Source organism: Lathyrus oleraceus, chromosome 4 (genome assembly GCF_024323335.1).
Source record: "Lathyrus oleraceus cultivar Zhongwan6 chromosome 4, CAAS_Psat_ZW6_1.0, whole genome shotgun sequence".
Taxonomy (NCBI): Eukaryota; Viridiplantae; Streptophyta; class Magnoliopsida; order Fabales; family Fabaceae; genus Lathyrus; species Lathyrus oleraceus.
The window spans coordinates 345,068,343-345,086,343 of record NC_066582.1 but is presented as its reverse complement, the minus strand read 5'-3'; the positions used below and the strand labels follow the sequence as shown (position 1 = coordinate 345,086,343).

The 18,001-nt window shown below is 37.3% G+C and overlaps 1 protein-coding gene across 1 annotated transcript; it reads left to right on the top strand.

Annotated features, from left to right (window-relative positions):
* The first annotated feature begins 8,256 nt into the window (after positions 1 to 8,256).
* LOC127137360 (uncharacterized) lies at positions 8,257 to 9,057 on the top strand. Its single transcript, XM_051063829.1, has 2 exons — positions 8,257 to 8,414; positions 8,559 to 9,057. The coding sequence occupies exons 1-2, from the start codon at positions 8,257 to 8,259 to the stop codon at positions 9,055 to 9,057; spliced, it is 657 nt and encodes a 218-aa protein (XP_050919786.1).
* The last annotated feature ends 8,944 nt before the right edge of the window (positions 9,058 to 18,001 follow it).

Genomic DNA, 18,001 nt, shown 5'->3' with positions numbered 1-18,001 from the left:
GCAATTCAATTGCAAACAGGTTGGCATTACTATTACCGCTTTATGTTCTTAATTTGCATATGGCATTATGGTTGAATTTATAAAAATATCTTAAGTTTTGCATGTGAATTTAAGTATGTATGAATATCTTGGATGTTTAACCGTGTAATCTCTGTAATGGATGCCATAGGGTGTGAAGCTTGCTGAAATTGTACTGTTATCAAAACCAGAACCCGCAGCCGCTCGCTAGCACATCGCTAAGCGAGCATGTAGCGAGTATTCGCTAAGCCTTCGCTAGGCGAGGCAGGAGCGAACGTGACAGTCGCTGACTTTTCTGTTCTGATTTTTGCTCATCTGACATGTTTTATCATAGCCATGCATTATTTACCTGACCCTATTACTGTTGTGATTTCTTTTTTGGTGTAATACTCGATTGCACCCTAATTTGGTATTCTGACCTGTTTGCTGAATTTTGTAAGGGTTCACATACTCCCGGAAAAGGTAGCTTGCTAGGTATTCCACTTTATTTGTGGGATACCCTTGTGGGGATTCATCCTAATTACTTAATTGATTTTAATGTGGAGATTCATCCTAATTATTTAATGGATTTTAATGTGGAAATTCATCCTAGTTACTTAATTGATTATAATGTAGAGATTCATCCCAATTACCTAATTGATTATAAAATATTGCCTTTGAATATGTGATCTTGGGCCTCTCTTTGTTGCCTTACGGTATTACGGTATTACGGTCATGTCCCGTGAATGTGGGGATACACTTAGCAAAGACCCTTCGATTAAATCATCATGTCCCTATAAAATAAATCATAGTCCCTCAGATGTTGCCTTCGAATATATGATTTTGTCCCTCGATGCCCCTTCAGTGTAGCCTACGGTTAAATGATGATCGTCCCTTCGAATGCTAAGGTATCCTCACAGATGTTGCCTTCAATGACCAATCGATGACCCTACGATGACCCTTTTACATCCAAAGGATAAAACTACTCACTCCTCAGTAGTAAGGACAGTTTTACCCTCATAAGGATAGGAAATACCCATAAAGACCTTGGGTAGGTATAACTCTTAATTGCCGGCTCACAACCTAAAGCATTTTTCATACTTCACGCTTTGCAAATACTAGAAAATCATCACTTGGTATACATTCGTACTAGAATCATTGCCAAGTTCTATTTTTCTAACCCGCTTTCAAAATTAAATGAGATAAATACTTTGTATACATTCGTACAAGAATCATTACAAAGTTAAACGCTCTTTTCAAAACATTTTTAAGCAATTCACAAACACTTTTTCCGACAAACATAAGTGATCCAGCAATTAAGAGCCCATGGATAACCATGGATACAAAGGGTGCTAACACCTTCCCTTTGTATAATGTACCTCCCGAACCCAAAATCTAATTAAGGTCTTTCCTGTTCTTTTCCACCTTTCCTTATGGGATAAAAGAAAAGTCGGTGGCGACTCTTGCTATCCGCGACATTTGCTTTCCAAAGAAAAAACACATAAAGTCAGTTCACCGTATGACAAGCCATATTTGTACTTCTCATCCATGGGCTAGTGATATTCCCCAACATCGACAATTTTATGGATGTGAACGCTATTAGGATTTTCTCTACTCTTAATCCCGTTCCTACTCTGTTGGGTGACACTTATTTCTCTTTGCATATGAGGAATCCAAAAGGTGGTGGTTCCATTGTGTGATGTCTGCCTCTATTGTACAAGTGGTTTATTTCGCACTTGCCTCAAACGCTTTCCTTCAAGGAGAATAAAGGATGTCTACGGTGGTCCACGATACTTATGTCTCTCACTAATGATGATATCTTTTGGTATAACCGTGTGCATAATGGCGTCCAGATTATTGATTCTTTTGGTGAATTCTCCAATGTGCCTCTTCTTGGTACATGTGGTGGAATTAACTACAGCCCTGTTTTGGCTCGCCGTCGGCTTGGGTTCCCCTTAAAGGATAAATCTAATAACATTTTGTTAGAAGTTGTGTTCTTTCAAGAGGGTAAAGATCCCCAGAACTTGAAGGAGAGGATGGTTCACGCCTTGCGCAAGGTTCATAGGAACGGAAGGAAGGAGCTTGGTCTGAAGAATTGCATTGCTTTGGAACCCTACACCGCTTGGGTGAGGAATAGAGCTCTTGAGTACCGCATGCCATATGATTATCCGAGACCTACCCCTATGGTTATGGTTGGGCCTTCAACCCTCCCTAACCAAGGAGTAGAGGAGTTGAAAGATGAAGACCGGTCATGTGCTTGGATCCGTGAGCGAGAGGAACTTCTTCAGCAACTCAGAGATAAGGATGCAGTTATAGAATTTCTGGAGCATCAGGTTATTGATGAGCCTGATGATGTGGTTACTTCTCTTCTTCCTTAGTCATCCAAGTTTTGGAAGAGGAAGTATGATCGACTCACCAAGGAGAAGGCCAACATGGAAGCAACTTATGAGAGAGAGGTGAAGAGGCTTCGTGCAACTTACCTTCCGATCTCGAGAGCTTTGGACGATTGTTTCTAGGGCTCCATAGGATGTTTATTCTCCTTTCCTCTTGTATTGTATTTGGTTACCAAAACTGTACTACTTCTTGGGTGTAAAATTTTTCCAAATATTATTGCTATGAGTATTCCATATATGTCTTAAAAGATTAATATTTTCAAATATTTGCAAATAGATCTCTAAAAGTTCCTTAAATAAAAATGAACCATATGCACAAACATTGCATGCATCATATGCATAAGTAGGTTTTGTTTAGAACTCTTGATCAGTGGTCTAACTCTTTGCTCTTCATTTATTTTGAAGACAAGCTGACGCACCGGTATAACACAAGAGCTAATTTTCCAAGGATAATGGAGCATCTAGAGCAAGAGAACCGGGAACTGAAAGACGAGATTGCTAGGCAGACTGCCATGGTGGAGTCAGTGCTAGCCGCACAGAGTCAGTGCTAGCCGCACAGAGTCAACCTTCGCCCACTCATGCAACTTCTCCCTAGAGGACGGTTATTTCTGAGGTTGCTACCTCAACTGTGCCTGCTGCAACAACCCATTTTGCGCCATCTATGCTAGCCGGGTTCCCTTGAGGAATGTCTACTAACTTTGTGCCCGAGGGTTTTGCTCCTACTCTCGCTTCTCTGCCGGAATCTAGCCCGGTCCTTTCTGTGCCATCTCCCGTTGTGCACACCTTACCAAGAGTTAAAGACACTATCTATCATTCTGAGCCATCTGAGGGCCCAAACGTTTATGAGAAGATGGATGAAATGAAAGAACAATTCCTTGAACTGTGCAAGGAACTGAAGACTCTGAGGGGTAAGGATCTCTTCGGTAAAAGTGTTGTTGAGTTGTGCCTTGTGCCCAACGTCAAGATCCCTATTAAATTCAAAGTACTTGACTTTGAGAAATATAAGGGAAACACATGCCCGCTCAGCCATCTTGTGATGTATGCCCGCAAGATGTCAATGCAAACAGATAATGATCAACTCCTTATCCACTACTTCCAGGACAACCTATCTGGTGCCGCGCTCCGGTGGTACATGGGTTTGGAGAGTTCGAACATCCGCTCCTTCAACGATCTTGGCGAGGCCTTCGTCTAGAAATACAAATATAATATGGATATGGCTCAGGATAGGGACCATTTGAGGGCAATGTCGCAGAAGGACAAAAAGACCTTCAAAGAGTACGCCCAAAGATGGCGCAAATTGGAAGCTCAGATAGTGCCACCCCTAGAAGAGAAGGTGATGACAAAGATCTTTTTGAAGACTTTGAGATCTTTCTACTATGAGAGGATGATAGCCAATGCTCCCTCGGACTTCAGCGAAATGGTGAATATGGGGATGAGATTGGAGGAAGGGGTCCGTGAGGGACGTTTATCTAGGGAGGACAGTTCTTCAGCAAAGAGATATGGGGGCTTTGAATTTCAACATCATTAGTTGATCTTCAAGTCTTAATTCCTTAGCCTTGCATCATCACCACATCTCTAGGTCAAAATTGGATCAAGAACTTGAGAAAATCGTGCTGTTCAAAGCTGCATTGCAGAGGTATATCACCAAACTTGTTTGATCTGGATCTTGAAATACAATGTGAATTGCTTGAGTTTGAACTGTTTTCTGAAGTCCTCGAGCAAGAGGCAGGCCAGTGGTGGTCTTAATTTCATGAATCGTGTCATTTCAGTTTGTGTACCTTGATCTTCAAGCTCTGATTTCTCATTAAATAGAAACATTGAGGAAGATCCAAGGTTACAAGGGTGATGTACATCACCCCAGCTTCATTTTGATAACCTACTTGTTTATTTTCATTAAGTTTTAAAAACCTGCGCGTGGTAGCCAGAGTTGGTTCTCTGGCCGGAGAAGATGGTGGTTTCCACCACCACCCCCACGTGGATGCTTCTGGTCCTTTGGATCTTGGCAAAATGTTATAATCGTGGCCATTGATCATGTTGACTTGTTTTAACTACAAATGTAGTGCGCTTGACCAAGGCATATGGTATGACCGCGCCTCTGAGCGTTAGGATCTTGGCCACGTCATTTAATGAATGATCCAAGCGCTCTGGATTTTTGCCATTTTCTTATTTCTGTTTTATTTTCTTTTAATTCCTTTTATTTTCAAAAATTTATAAATATTTTATTTGAAATCACAAAAATATGAGACCAACACCAAAAAATTTCTTGAAAAATCTAGTTTTATATTTTGATTTTTAATTATTTTTGTGACTTCATTTGATATTTTTTGTGAATTATTTGGTTTTTAATAGTTTTTAATTCATTTTAAATACTTTTTGATATCTGAAAAATCCAAAAATATTTTCTTAACACATATGGATCGTGATAAGTCAATGAAAAATAGCCTCATCAATTTCTTAATTGATTTCAGATTTATTTGAGATTTTAATTCATATTGTGTTATTTTCATTGTTTTTAATTGTTTTAAAATAGTTTCTGATTTCAAAAATTGTTGAAATTTTTTGTCAAACCTTGTTTGACCATGTTAGACCTATGAGAATTTAATTGGACTTATTTAAGTTGATTTGAATTGAATTTGAGGTTTGACCATATTTGGTCTATTTTAATTTTGCATTTATTTTAATTCCAAAAAATACCCAAAAAATATGTTTGACTTGTTGACTCCTAATCTTCATTCCTCTTCTGTTTAATATTGGTTGATGATGATTTGATTCACTTTTGACCAATTGTATTTAACACTTTATTTCTTTGTCCATTTCATTTCATCTTCATCTCATTTCTTTTTATTTTGGCCAATGAGTTAATGTCTTATGGTTGGTCTTGACATATGAGAGGTTTAACCTTCTTTGATCCAAATTAAACTCAACTTGATCCAAGATCAAGTGAGTTGCTTTGTGTCCAAGATAGGTTGCTTCTTGGTCAGGCAAAAAACCTAAAGTCCATACAAGACCTTTCCTCTTTTCTTTTCTTTTGGCATGGCAAGTTGTAGGAGCTTGGATTACTAGTCATGATCTCTAACTTGTGGTTATTTGCCCATAGTTTTATTGACCGACCTCAGATAGGTGTGGCTACTACATTAGTCCACTTACGATTGCTTAACATAGCGCTAAATTGTCTTATAACACACTAACATAACCACTAATTACTAACTTTAATTTGAGCATTTAATTTTTTGCAATTTACTTTAATGAACTTTACTTCTTGCTCATTTATTCATATTGCTTTTTTTACTTTGCTCACCTGAGCTCATATTTTATGTTTATGTCATTTTCCTTTTGCTCATTTGAGCTCATTATTGTATATAAATATTGTTGCTTTGTGTTTGTTTTGTCTTTGTTTGTGTGAACCTAATGCAAAAAGGAGAAAGGACTTAGAATTAGGATTTACCTAGGCTTGAAGGAGTTCAAGAGCAACTATGATTCATGCCTTTAGAATGCTAAACTTGTTGAAGAGCAGCTAGGCCTCATGCCTTTAGAATGCTAAATCTTAAAGTTGACTTCACAGGACTTCCTAATCTAAACTCATTCTTTGTCCATTCCCTTATTGTGTTGTCAACTTTTTGATGTTTGTTCTTGTGTGATAGGGATTCCATCTTGAGATAGTAAGGAGGACCATTGTCATGAGTAGCCAAGTTAAGAGAGACAAGCCAAATGGAGATCCTAGGAGCTTGGATCCAAATATTGTGTGATTTCTTGTTGTTTATATCCAAAGGAAAGGAGCATCTTGAATCATCTCTATGATTTCAAGAAAAGGAACTCCAAGGGTTTTATCTTCTCTCTTTATATTTGTATGCGTTAGGACTAGCCCTTCTCTTCTTCTCTCCACTCTAACCCAAGCCAAACTCTCTTTGTGCAAACTTTGTCTTTGTTTCAAATTAGAAACCTAGGCCTTATGCCTTTGATTTTTTTAAAAAAACTTTTCAATAATACTCATTGTGAATAAATGCTAATCCAACTTTGACATCATTTTGCAAATAAATCTAACTTGTAAATATAACTCACTTCAAGTTGCTTTTGTGGTTCCAATGGCCACCTTTGTTAAAGCTTTTTCATAAACATTAGTCATAGGTTTGAGTTATCATAGTGGTTGATGTAAACCTCACCTTATCCTTAGTGATTGGACTATGAGTCTTCCATACTTATTATAGGGTTAACCCATCACTAGTATGTTGAAGCTCTCCTCACATGGTGGATTGTTGGTTTAGGTTGAGTTTTCTCCCTTTGATAACAAAAGACCTTAAGGATTTTGATCAAATCAATTCACCAATCTTTGAGATTTTTACCCCGAACTACGAGGTTTTGATCCTACCCTTGTGATGGTACGTAGGCAATGGGTTCATCCATTCAAACAACAAACTTGTAAATATAACCTATTATTTTCTCATCCCCCCAATATCTTGCACATATTTTCACAAATAACAGCCTACAACACACATTTGCAAAAAGAGGTTCCCTTAGAGTACTAAGGATGTTTTTGATGCGTAAAACCTTCTCATTTCATAACCAACCCCCTTACCTAGATCTCTGACATTTTTATTAGTTTTTGATTTGACAAAACTTCTTACTTGGTTTTTGTTCGCTTTTTAACCTTTCCTTTGGATAAATAAAAGTGCGGTGGCGACTCGAATTGTATGTTTACTTTTGGTTTAGTCAATAAACCATAAGGTAACGAATACCTCGCTACACATACTTGTGGGTGCCTAGTTGAGTGTTCTCCTTAAAATGATAAAATGTTTTTTCATTAAAAATAAATCAAAATAAACATCTTTGTTATTTTTACCATGAACTACGAGGTTTTTATCCTCCATTGCACTTTATTGGCACGTAGGCATGAGACTCAAAAAGTCTTGGCAAACACAAAAATCATAAAAAAAACATTTCTTTTCTCATCTCCCCAATCACTTGCAAACAACGCCACTTTAAGCCAAAATGAATAGGTTTTCATATAGGTTCCTATAGAGTACTATAGATGTTTAGGGTTCTAATACCTTTCCTTTGCATAACTAACCCCCAGACCCTTATCTCGTTTTATTAGTTTTGTTTTAAAACTTCTTTAGGTTTTGTTTGTACTTTTTCCCTTTCCTTTGGAAATTATAAAAGTGCGATGGTGACTCTTGCTTTGTGTGTTAAGTTAATCAATAGTTTAATCTCAAAATATTTACTGCTACATCTCTTAAGTAAACAACTATAACTAGGGTTAATGTCCATCACTTAAAACATAATGGTAAATAGATGGGGTCTAACTCGATACTACACTCGGATGAGTTTCTCTTGAGAATATTATTAGTTGGAGAGTAGTCGTTTAAGCTGGTAATTTCCAAAAGATGGAATTATGACTCTAGAAACTTTTTATAACTTTGTTCTACAAGTGATTATACCCTTAGTACATACCTTGTGAGTTGGTTCTTACCTTTGGTTTCGTGCTTGTGACTCTGAACCTTTGGACGTTGCTTGTGTGCCTTGTGTGATCTTGTTTATAGTTGTTGCATCATGCACTTATTGCGTTCATGAGTATTTTTCTCAGTTTTCAAGGAACTTAGAGATTATCTTTGTAAACATCATAGATATTTTAACCATGGTTATTGGAAGAAGGAATACTCAGAAATACCATTTCAGATGTCCTGATCTTAAGGAATTGAGAAAGCTAACATCTTTTGTGGATGATCCTAAGGATTTTAGAGACCGTTTTGGAAGACTTTTGTCTGTTCTATCTACGGATGTTAAAAATGGTCTTCTTTATACTCTGGTTCAGTTCTATGATCTTGTCTACCGCTACTTCACTTTCCCTGATTATTAGTTGTTGCCCACCATGGAGGAGTATGCTTATCTTTTGGGTATACCAATTTCTGATAGGGTTCCTTTTTATGGTTTGGAAGGAATTCTGGAGTCTCAAGTTATTGCTGGAGCTATTCACCTGAAGAAATATGACATAGATGTTAACCTCCCTATCAAAGGAGGTATGAGAGGGTTGACTTAAAGTTTCTGATTAGAAAGCCTTTTCTTTTGCTAATGATGGTAGCATGGTGGCCTTTGAAACTAGTCTTGCCTTACTCATCCGTGGTTTGGTCTTGTTTCCCAATATTGACAATTTTGTTATGTTAATGCTATTAGGATCTTTTTGGTTGGGAATCATTATCCAACTTTGCTTGGTGACGTATATTTCTCCATTCATCATAGGACTTCTAAGGGAAATATAACTATTGTCTATTGCGTACCTTTGTTGTACAAGTGGTTTATTTCACACTTGCCGCAATCTCCTGTCTTCAAAGAAAACAAGGGTTGTTTAAGGTGGTATCAAAGACTTGTGTCTCTCACCAATGATGACATCACTTGGTATTATTCTGTTTATGATGATGTCGAGATTATTGAATGTTGTGGGGAGTTCTCTAATGTGCCTCTTCTTTGTACACAGGGAGAAATAAACTACAATCCAGCTTTAGAAAGACGACAGCTTGAGTTCGTTATGAAGGACAAACCTAATAACACTTTGTTAGAAGGTTCATTTTTCAAAGAGGAGAAAGACACTAAAGGATTGAAGGCTAGGATGGTGCATGCTTCGCACAATATTCATAGGAAGGGAAAAAGTGAACTTGATAGAAGAATTATGTAGCTTTAGAGCCTTACATTAGTTGGGTGAAAAGGAGAGAAAAAGAATTCAAGATGCCTTAAGCTTATGAGATACCTATGTCTTTGGTTGTGGTCAAATCACCCATAATTCATATTGAAGACATAGAGGATTTGCAAGAAGCTTTGGTTAGGACAAAGCAAGAGAAGGATGCTTGGGAAGACAAGTTTCATGCTTCAAACCTCGAGATGATAGAATCACAGAAACAGTTGAAGGAAAAAGACGACTTGATAGAGTTGTTTGAGCAGCGTGCTATGAAGAGGTCAAAGGACTAAGAGGATTTATTTTAGTCTAACAGATCACCATCTACTCATCTTCATACTTCTTATGTTTGGAAATGCATTGTAGATCAACTCGTGATGGAGAAGGATGCCATGAAGAAAAATTATGAAATAAAGATCAAAAGACTTTGCAAGTGTTGGTGTAAGCCCTAGAGGCCAATACTTTTGGTACTTGTATCGAATTATTTATTAATAATAAAAGGCATTTTCTTTATTATGGTTGATTAATAAAGTCCTTGGAATAGATAGTCCGTTTAATGTATTAAGTGTGACTTAATCATGAGAACACATTAAACATAAGGACACTATTCTTAAAGTATCCGTAGTCGAGCTTTAGTGTGAAGTGGGATAACATTAAAGCATTAAGACTATTATGTTTGTAGACTGATGATCACATCTCATGGATCATGGATAAAGAGTTATCAAGTCTTAAACATAGGTATGAATATTAGGAGTAATATTTATACCGGATTGACCCGCTATGAGAATACTATATAGAAAGTTATGCAATGTGTCATAAGTTATTCTCATGGTGATAATAGTGTATACCACTCTTCGACCTAAAACCACTATGGATCCTAGATGTAGAGCCGAGTGCTTTATTGCTGATCCAATGTTGTCCATAACTAGATAACCATAAAGACAGTTGATGGGTACTCCACGAAGCATGCTGAGGGACATGAGTGTCCTAGATGGAATTTGCCAATCCTGCGTAACAGGATAAATGTCTATGGGCCCAATATTGAACTGGACAAGGGTGACACGGTCTATACCTTATGTTCAATATAGACATAAGGGCAAAGGGGTAATTATACACATAATTATTATCACAGGAGGTTTTGTCAGATCACATGACATTTTCGTGACTTGGGTAGCAGTGATGTGTTGCTAGATACTGCTCACTGTTTATTATGTTAAATGCGTGATTTAATATAATTGCCAACGTCGCGAAAACCTATAGGGTCACACACAAAGGACGGATTGATGAGAGATAGAGTAACTAAGGAACACAGTAAGGTACGGTGCACTTAAGTGGGAGACGAAATATGGTAAGGTACCAAATACTTAAGTGATTTTGGGCATATTATAAGATATGAGCCAAAATACACTTAAATGGGCTTTTTAGCTTGAAGCCCACACAAGTGGTTCTATAAATAGAACCCCTTGGGTAGAAGCATTGTCACTCCAATCCACTCAGACAGAAATTCAAGTAGAGACTTGTAATTTTGTTTCCCTCTTTCTCTCACTCAAAGCCTTCATTCATAACAGCTAGCACTGCGATTGAAGGAATCCGTTCTTGTGGACTGAGTAGAGACATTGTCATCGTTCAACGATCGTGATCGCCCCGTGGATCTGTATCAAAGGTTTTGATCATTATCAGAAATCTGCACCAAATGTTTGAATCGCCACAAGAGGTAACGATTCTATCACTGATCATGCCCATTCGTAAGGATCACTAAATGGAGAAATTTTTAAATTCCGCTGCGCCATGGATGGCAACTCTCCTACAGTGGTATCATAGCCACTTACGAAACCATGAATCTGATATTTGTTTTTGTTTTGTAATAATATGATTAAAGACAGAATGAATCAAAGGTTAAATTGAGATCGATCAAGTTACATATATGTGATATATGTAATCCTGATGCAAAATACATTATATATGATATAGTGTTCTCGTTTCGTTCATTCAAACCCTCGATGATTGTTTTCCTTTGAGCGATCAATGGTCGTTTGCTTCTTGATCCGATATTTGTATGGTGAAGCAATGACGTGTTGATCAATCATACTGAATTAACAATCGAGATGTGTTTGACAGTCTGAAATTGGTGCATCAGGGTTAGTGACGGCACAAGGGTTGTGTTGTCAGAGAGTTATGCGATTGGGGTTTGACTGCACAAGAGTTGTGCTTTCTAAACACTTTTTGGAACAGTGTTAACCGGTTAACGCATATGGTTAACCGGTTAACGCAATGCGAAATTAAATTTTTTGAGTTTTTAACAGTGTTAACCGGTTAACGCATTTGGTTAACCGGTTAACGCAAGGCAAAAACATTTTATTTTTTTAGATTTCAAACAGTGTTAACCGGTTAACGCATATGGTTAACCGGTTAACGTAAGGAAATTTTCACCCATTCGGCTAACTCAGTGCTTTAAAAGTGTCAAGTGTTGATACGAAAAGCGACATCGATTTTAAATGAATTGTTCATTAAAATGTGATGATCGATCGTCGAAATTTAATTTGATTTTAATTAATTAAAGGAATTAATAATAATAATAAAGTGTTTATTATTGTCTTGTGGTGATCGGTTATGGCCTTAGTTTTCCTTTATTCTGCTTTGGATTTTAAAATACGACCTGCGTGTCGTGCCTCTCTCTTAATCTCCCAAATGTAACTTCTTTTCTCATCTCACTCCCTCGTATGTAAAACGAGTTTCTTTCATGTAATGTAATGATATGAAGAAAGCAAATAAGTCAGTGCCAAAGGAGGACAACCTTGAAGATCTTGCTTGGAGAAGCTTAGATCGTTGTAGGTTAGCTTAGGTTCTCTCATTGTCTTGGGAGAACAACTGCGCTAGGGGCCATAACTGTTTCATTATGTATGTATGTATGTATGTTGATGCATGTGAATGTATGTTGATGCATGTGAGAGACGGTTTATATGATAAACAAGCCGGTGAGATCAGAAAAATTGCAATTCCCTCAAATTAAATATTAAGTTTATGCTTTCCAAGTTTTAACACTCATCAAGACTAGTAATGGATAATGTAGGTTTCGCCTACGCGAGGTGCATGATCTATATATTAGTAAGGTGCGATGGGATAATTGTAATATCCAACTGTTAAAACAATGGGTCAAACTTAACTAAACAAATTATGAGAATATTATATATGTTTGCTTTCCAAGTTTTAGCACTCATCAAGATTGGTATCGAATAATGTAGGTTTCGCCTACGCGAGGTGCATGTTTTGTATTAGTTAAGGTGCGATGGGATAATTGTAATATCCAACTGCTAAAACGATGAGTCAAACTTGATTATAATTTTCTTATATATGTTTAGAAGCAAGCGTTGGGAATAATCCATATGATGGATTGGAATAAGGAGTTATTCACCCAATTGAAATTTTCGAGAGTTGTATGAGATACAATTGGAAGGAGTTCCTACCTAAATAACCTAGTTTTGTGTAATCCGCCTACGCGGACTTAGAACGAAGTGAAATATGGATCTCGACCCACTAGAAAATCTTCCAACGGGATTTTCCGAATCAAATGATGAGGGTCATTTGTTTTGAGTAAAATAGTGGGAGCATATTTAATTAAAGGCCTAATTGAATATGTCACTGATACTTATATTTTCATTAATCCTTATGTAGATTACCATGACAGCAAACACCTCTAACAACATCCTGCGATCAATCCTTGATAAGGAAAAATTGTCTGGGACAAATTTTCTGGATTGGCACCGAAACCTGAGGATTATCCTCAAACATGATAAAAAGCTGTATGTCTTGGAGACACCTGTTCCTGAAGAGGAACCTCCTAGTTCTGCACCTAAGGCAAAAAGAGATGCTTATAAGAAGCATGTCGATGATGCTAATGAAACTGCTTGTCTCATGCTGGCTACCATGAACTCAGAATTGCAAAAGCAACATGAGAACATGTCAACGTTCGATATGATCGAACACCTGAAGTTGCTCTATCAAGAGCAAGCAAGGCATGAGAGGTTTGAAGTTTCAAAAGCCGTTTTTCAAAGCAAGTTAGCTGAGGGAGCCCCTGTAGGTCCCCATGTACTCAAGATGATTGGGTATATGGAAAACCTTGAGAGATTGGGTTTTCCCCTCGAAAAGGAACTTGCAACTGATTTGATCTTGCAATCGTTGCCAGATAGTTTCAGTCAATTTGTCCTAAATTTCAATATGATTGATATGGACAAATCTCTTCCTGAACTGCTTGCCATGTTAAGAACTGCCGAGCAGAATCTGAAGTCAAAAGGGAAGTCCATTCTGATGATCGGAAATGGAAAGAGACAGAACAAAAGGCCCACTAAGCAGAGTGATAAGGGGAAGGGCAAGGAAGTTGCCAATCCCAGATCCATTGCTGCTTTGAAGCCTAGTGGAGGCATAGCAAAAGAAGGCACCTGCTTCCATTGCGGTAAGACCGGACACTGGAAGAGGAACTTCCCAAAGTACCTGGAAGATAAGAAGAATGGAGTAGAGACTTCAACTTCAGGTATTTTTGTTATTAATTTATCTACTTCTGCATCATCGGTATTAGATACTGGATGCGGTTCTCACATTTGTTCAAATGTGCAGGAACTAAAAAGGAGTAGAGATTTGGCAAAAGGTGAAGTCGACCTACGAGTTGGCTATGGAGCAAAGGTTGCTGCTTTAGCCGTAGGAACTTTTGTATTGACTTTACCTAGTGGTTTAATAATTCAGTTAGAGAACTGTTATTATGTACCTGCAATTAGCAGGAATATTATTTCCATTACTTGTTTGGACAAGTTTGGTTTTTCATTTATAATAAAGAACAATTGTTGCTCAATTTATTTGAATGATATATTCTATGCTACTGCACAAATGAACAATGGACTATATGTCCTTGATCTTGAAATGCCTATTAATAACATTAATACAAAAGGGTGAAACCTAACGAGTTAAAAACCAACTAGGTAAGAATATTAAAACTCTTCGATCAGATCGAAGTGATGCGTATTTAATCCTAGAGTTTGATGACCATCTGAAAGAGTGTGGGATCCTATCCCAACTTACTCCTCCTGGAACATCCCAATGGAAGGGTGTATCTGAGAGAAGAAATCGAACCCTGTTGGACATGGTCCGATCCATGATGAGTCACACCAATCTTCCAAACTCCTTTTGAGGACATACACCATTGACATCAGCTTACACACTTAACCGTGTTCCATCCAAAAGGTTGAAAAGACACCATATGAGATATGGAGTGGTAAGAGACCACATATGTCTTACATGAAGATTTGGGGTTGCGAAGTTTATGTGAAACGACAAATTTCAACTAAGCTTGAGCCCAAATCTGACAAATGCTTATTTGTGGGGTATCCTAAAGAAACAAGAGGATATTATTTCTACAATCCTTCTGAGGGCAAAATGTTTGTCGCTCGAACTTGAGTTTTCCTAGAAAGGGATTTTATTTCCAAAGGAATCAGTGGGAGGAAAGTAGAACTTGAAGAAATTCAAGAATCACAAAGTATCGATACACCTATGGAGGAATTAGAGCAAGAAACACAAGTAGTTGTGTAAGAGCAACCTGCTCAAAAAGAACAAGACCAGCGTAGGTCAGGCAGGATACGTCACCTACCTGAGATATATGGATATCTGATCAAGGTGATGTATTACTCATGAATCAAGATGAGCCTGTGACCTACTCATGGAATCTTCGTTTTGATGAAACAGTAAAACTGTATGGATTCATCAAGAACGCAGATGAGACTTGTGTCTACAAGAAGGTTAGTGGGAGCATGATCGTATTCCTGGTATTATATGTAGATGACATATTACTCATTCGAATCGATATCCCTACCCTGTAACAAGTAAAGTCTTGGTTGGGGAAATGCTTTTCTATGAAGGACCTAGGTGAAGTAGCCTATATATTAGGAATCAAAATCTATAGAGATAGATCACAAAACTGCTTAGCCTAAGTCAGAGTACATACATAGACAAAGTGATGAGACGCTTTAATATGAATGATTACAATCTGGTTATGTGTTTTGCTTAAAATGGTGGCACTGTGAGCTTGAAAAGTTCAACACAAGATGTAGTTGCTGATTCTACAACTGAGGCAGAGTATATTGCTGCCTTAAGTGCAACAAAGGAAGCTGTTTGGATCAATAAACATGGCATAGTCCCTAGCATTGTGGATCCCATTGGTCTCTATTATGATAACAACGGTGTTATTGCACAAGCTAAGTGTAGCACCTCAAATTTTCACCTCTCATTTTATACGTGCATTTTCATTTTAGGTCATTAACATTGCATTTCATTTGCATAGTCCATCATATGTCATCAATCACACTGGTCAGAAGATTCAACTGTGCAAGCAAGCAAGTGCATTTTCCATGGAATCAAAGCCCTAGGGTTGGTACAATGAGTTCATGTGACCCAAGGATCATTTTGAAGTGGATTGGTCAAGCATTGAAGGCACAGAGATCATCAGTCAATGTGCAAATCATCTGAAACCCTAAAAAGTCAACAGAAGTCAACTGTCAGTTCAACTATGGATTTGGAGGTGGGAGATGGTTAGAGATGCCTCATTCATGTGTAAACAAGTCTCATTTGACATTTCAAACATCAACATTGAAGAATTTGAGGTCAGATCAAAACTTGCCAAAAATAGCAGGTGACCTGTAATTTGAATTTGCCAAAAATGGAAAGGTTTTCAACTCAAAATTACATCATCAAGAAAGTTTCAAATGAAAATTTGTCCAACATGAATGTTAAAGATCTTTCTCTCCCATTTCCAAAAAGTCCAAGATCATGAATTTCTCATGTATGGTTGGAGAGATATGATCAAAACATGGCAAGGTGTACTTGAAGATTCAAATGGGCATAACTTCTCAACCAAAACTCCAATTCAAGTGGTTCTTTTTGCAAAATTCTCCTTATAACCTCTACTTTCCAAAACCTCCATTACATTACATGAATTTTACTTGCATGATCATGTGCACATTCATGAAATTTTGCAAAGAAAATTCCATAAAACAATTTTGGTTGATCCTGGGCTTACAAAACCAATTCAGAAACTTGCATGGGCTTTGTTTGAGTGAAATTAAGGTGAATTCGTGTACTGTTCATGCATGCATACCATGCATAGAGGTGAAAATATCAATTTGCACTTACACTCCAAAATGTTAATTACACTTATTAAATGGCTTAAGCATGATTAGAGAACGATTAGTAGGAGGTATAAAACAAAAACCCTAAATGTTTCAGCTGGGGAACGACTCATTTTTTCAGATCTAAAAATTTTTCATCAAATTTTTCTCTCAGTTTTTCTTGCAATTTCTTCAAACAACATCCATTTCCATTGCTTGATCTTTGTTTTTGAAGTGTTCTTGAGTGAATTGGTACGTGGAATTGAATGAAACAGTGCAAGGTTGAAGCATATCAAAGCTTGAAGGCATCCATGGCAAATCCAAATACTGGCAAAATCGTGTGCAATTGAGCTGAGTTTTCTTCTTCGAACACTTGTACAAGCATCATAGAAGAGAAGCATCACAAGGCCTGTAGCTTGAAGAATTCCAGAGCTGCTCTTCAAGAGGTTATGGATCAAATCTCTTATTTCTCAAAATTGTTGTGATGTTATTGTAGATCTCTTCATGCTTGTTAATCTGAGCTTTGAACCATGAATTTTGGTGCGAAATTGAGTTAGTTAGGGTTGTTTAAAGTTTCATGTGCAAATGTTCCATTGCTCGATTCTCTTGATGTGTGTTGAATTAGCCTTAGCTATGTATATATTCGTACTCTATGTTGAAGGATCTACCCATTCATATGCTTGATTTCCAATTCTGGGAAAAATGTTCTTGGTGTTCTTGATGATACACTGTTCATTGTGAAACGCGTGAAGGAGATGACACTGTTCATGCTTTGGCCACGGTTTAATCCATTCAGAAACACTTTCTGCATGCTGCATGCGTTTATCCTAGGGTTCAAGAGTGATTGGTCCACCTCATAGCATGCATGGCCTTTTGATTGGTTCTCATCACGTTGACCTGCACACATCAGCTTGACCGTGCTACATGCGTTTAATGAAACGCAGAGTTTTGAGCCAAGGCGCGCTCCATTTCAAATTTGGCCTCACTTCGATTCTGGCTCACAGCATATAATTCAAATGCATTTCACATTTTCTCTTTTCCCTCCATATGTTCATACATGTTTCTCATATCATTTTTCATTTTTTCTTCACCTTACAAAATTCATATCTAATTGAATATTGATCCGAAAATTATGAGGTTTTTTGCATAATGATCCTGATCCTCTCTAGTGTTTTTTTTTTAATATTATTTTGCAAATTGTGCATGGCTGGATTACTTTTTGTGCTAGGGTTTGTGAATACATGTCCATTCTTGACCTTGTTTTGCCATATCTTTTGTGAAATGCGGAGATTTGATCCAATGCTCATGAAATTTTACATGTTGAAACTAGACTTTTGGCTTGACATTTTGGTGTTGATTTGGTATTTTTACCATTTGTGGTTTCTGTTTTATGATCATGTGAATGTAGGTGTGACAATGTGTGTCACACCTTTGCTTGTTCAACTTCTTTGATTGATTTGCCATGCCAAATGAATTCCAAATGCCTTGATTTTTTGTATGATGCTTGATATGGATGTTGTGATTGCTCATGATTTTTGTTGGGATTTTTGGATTGATTTCTGATTTGATTGAGATTTTTCTTTCTGGATGGTCATATGTGAGCTTTTGAATTGCCTTGATTTTAATTTGATCATGAAATGCTTGTTCTTTATCCTATGAATGTGAAACTTTGCACACTATTTCTAGACATGCTGAATGGTGTTTTGGCTTTGGTTTGAGGTTTTTACCAATTACCATTTCTGTTTTAGGCTTGTGTTAAGTTGGTGTGACATTTGGTGTCACACATGTGCTTGATTGTG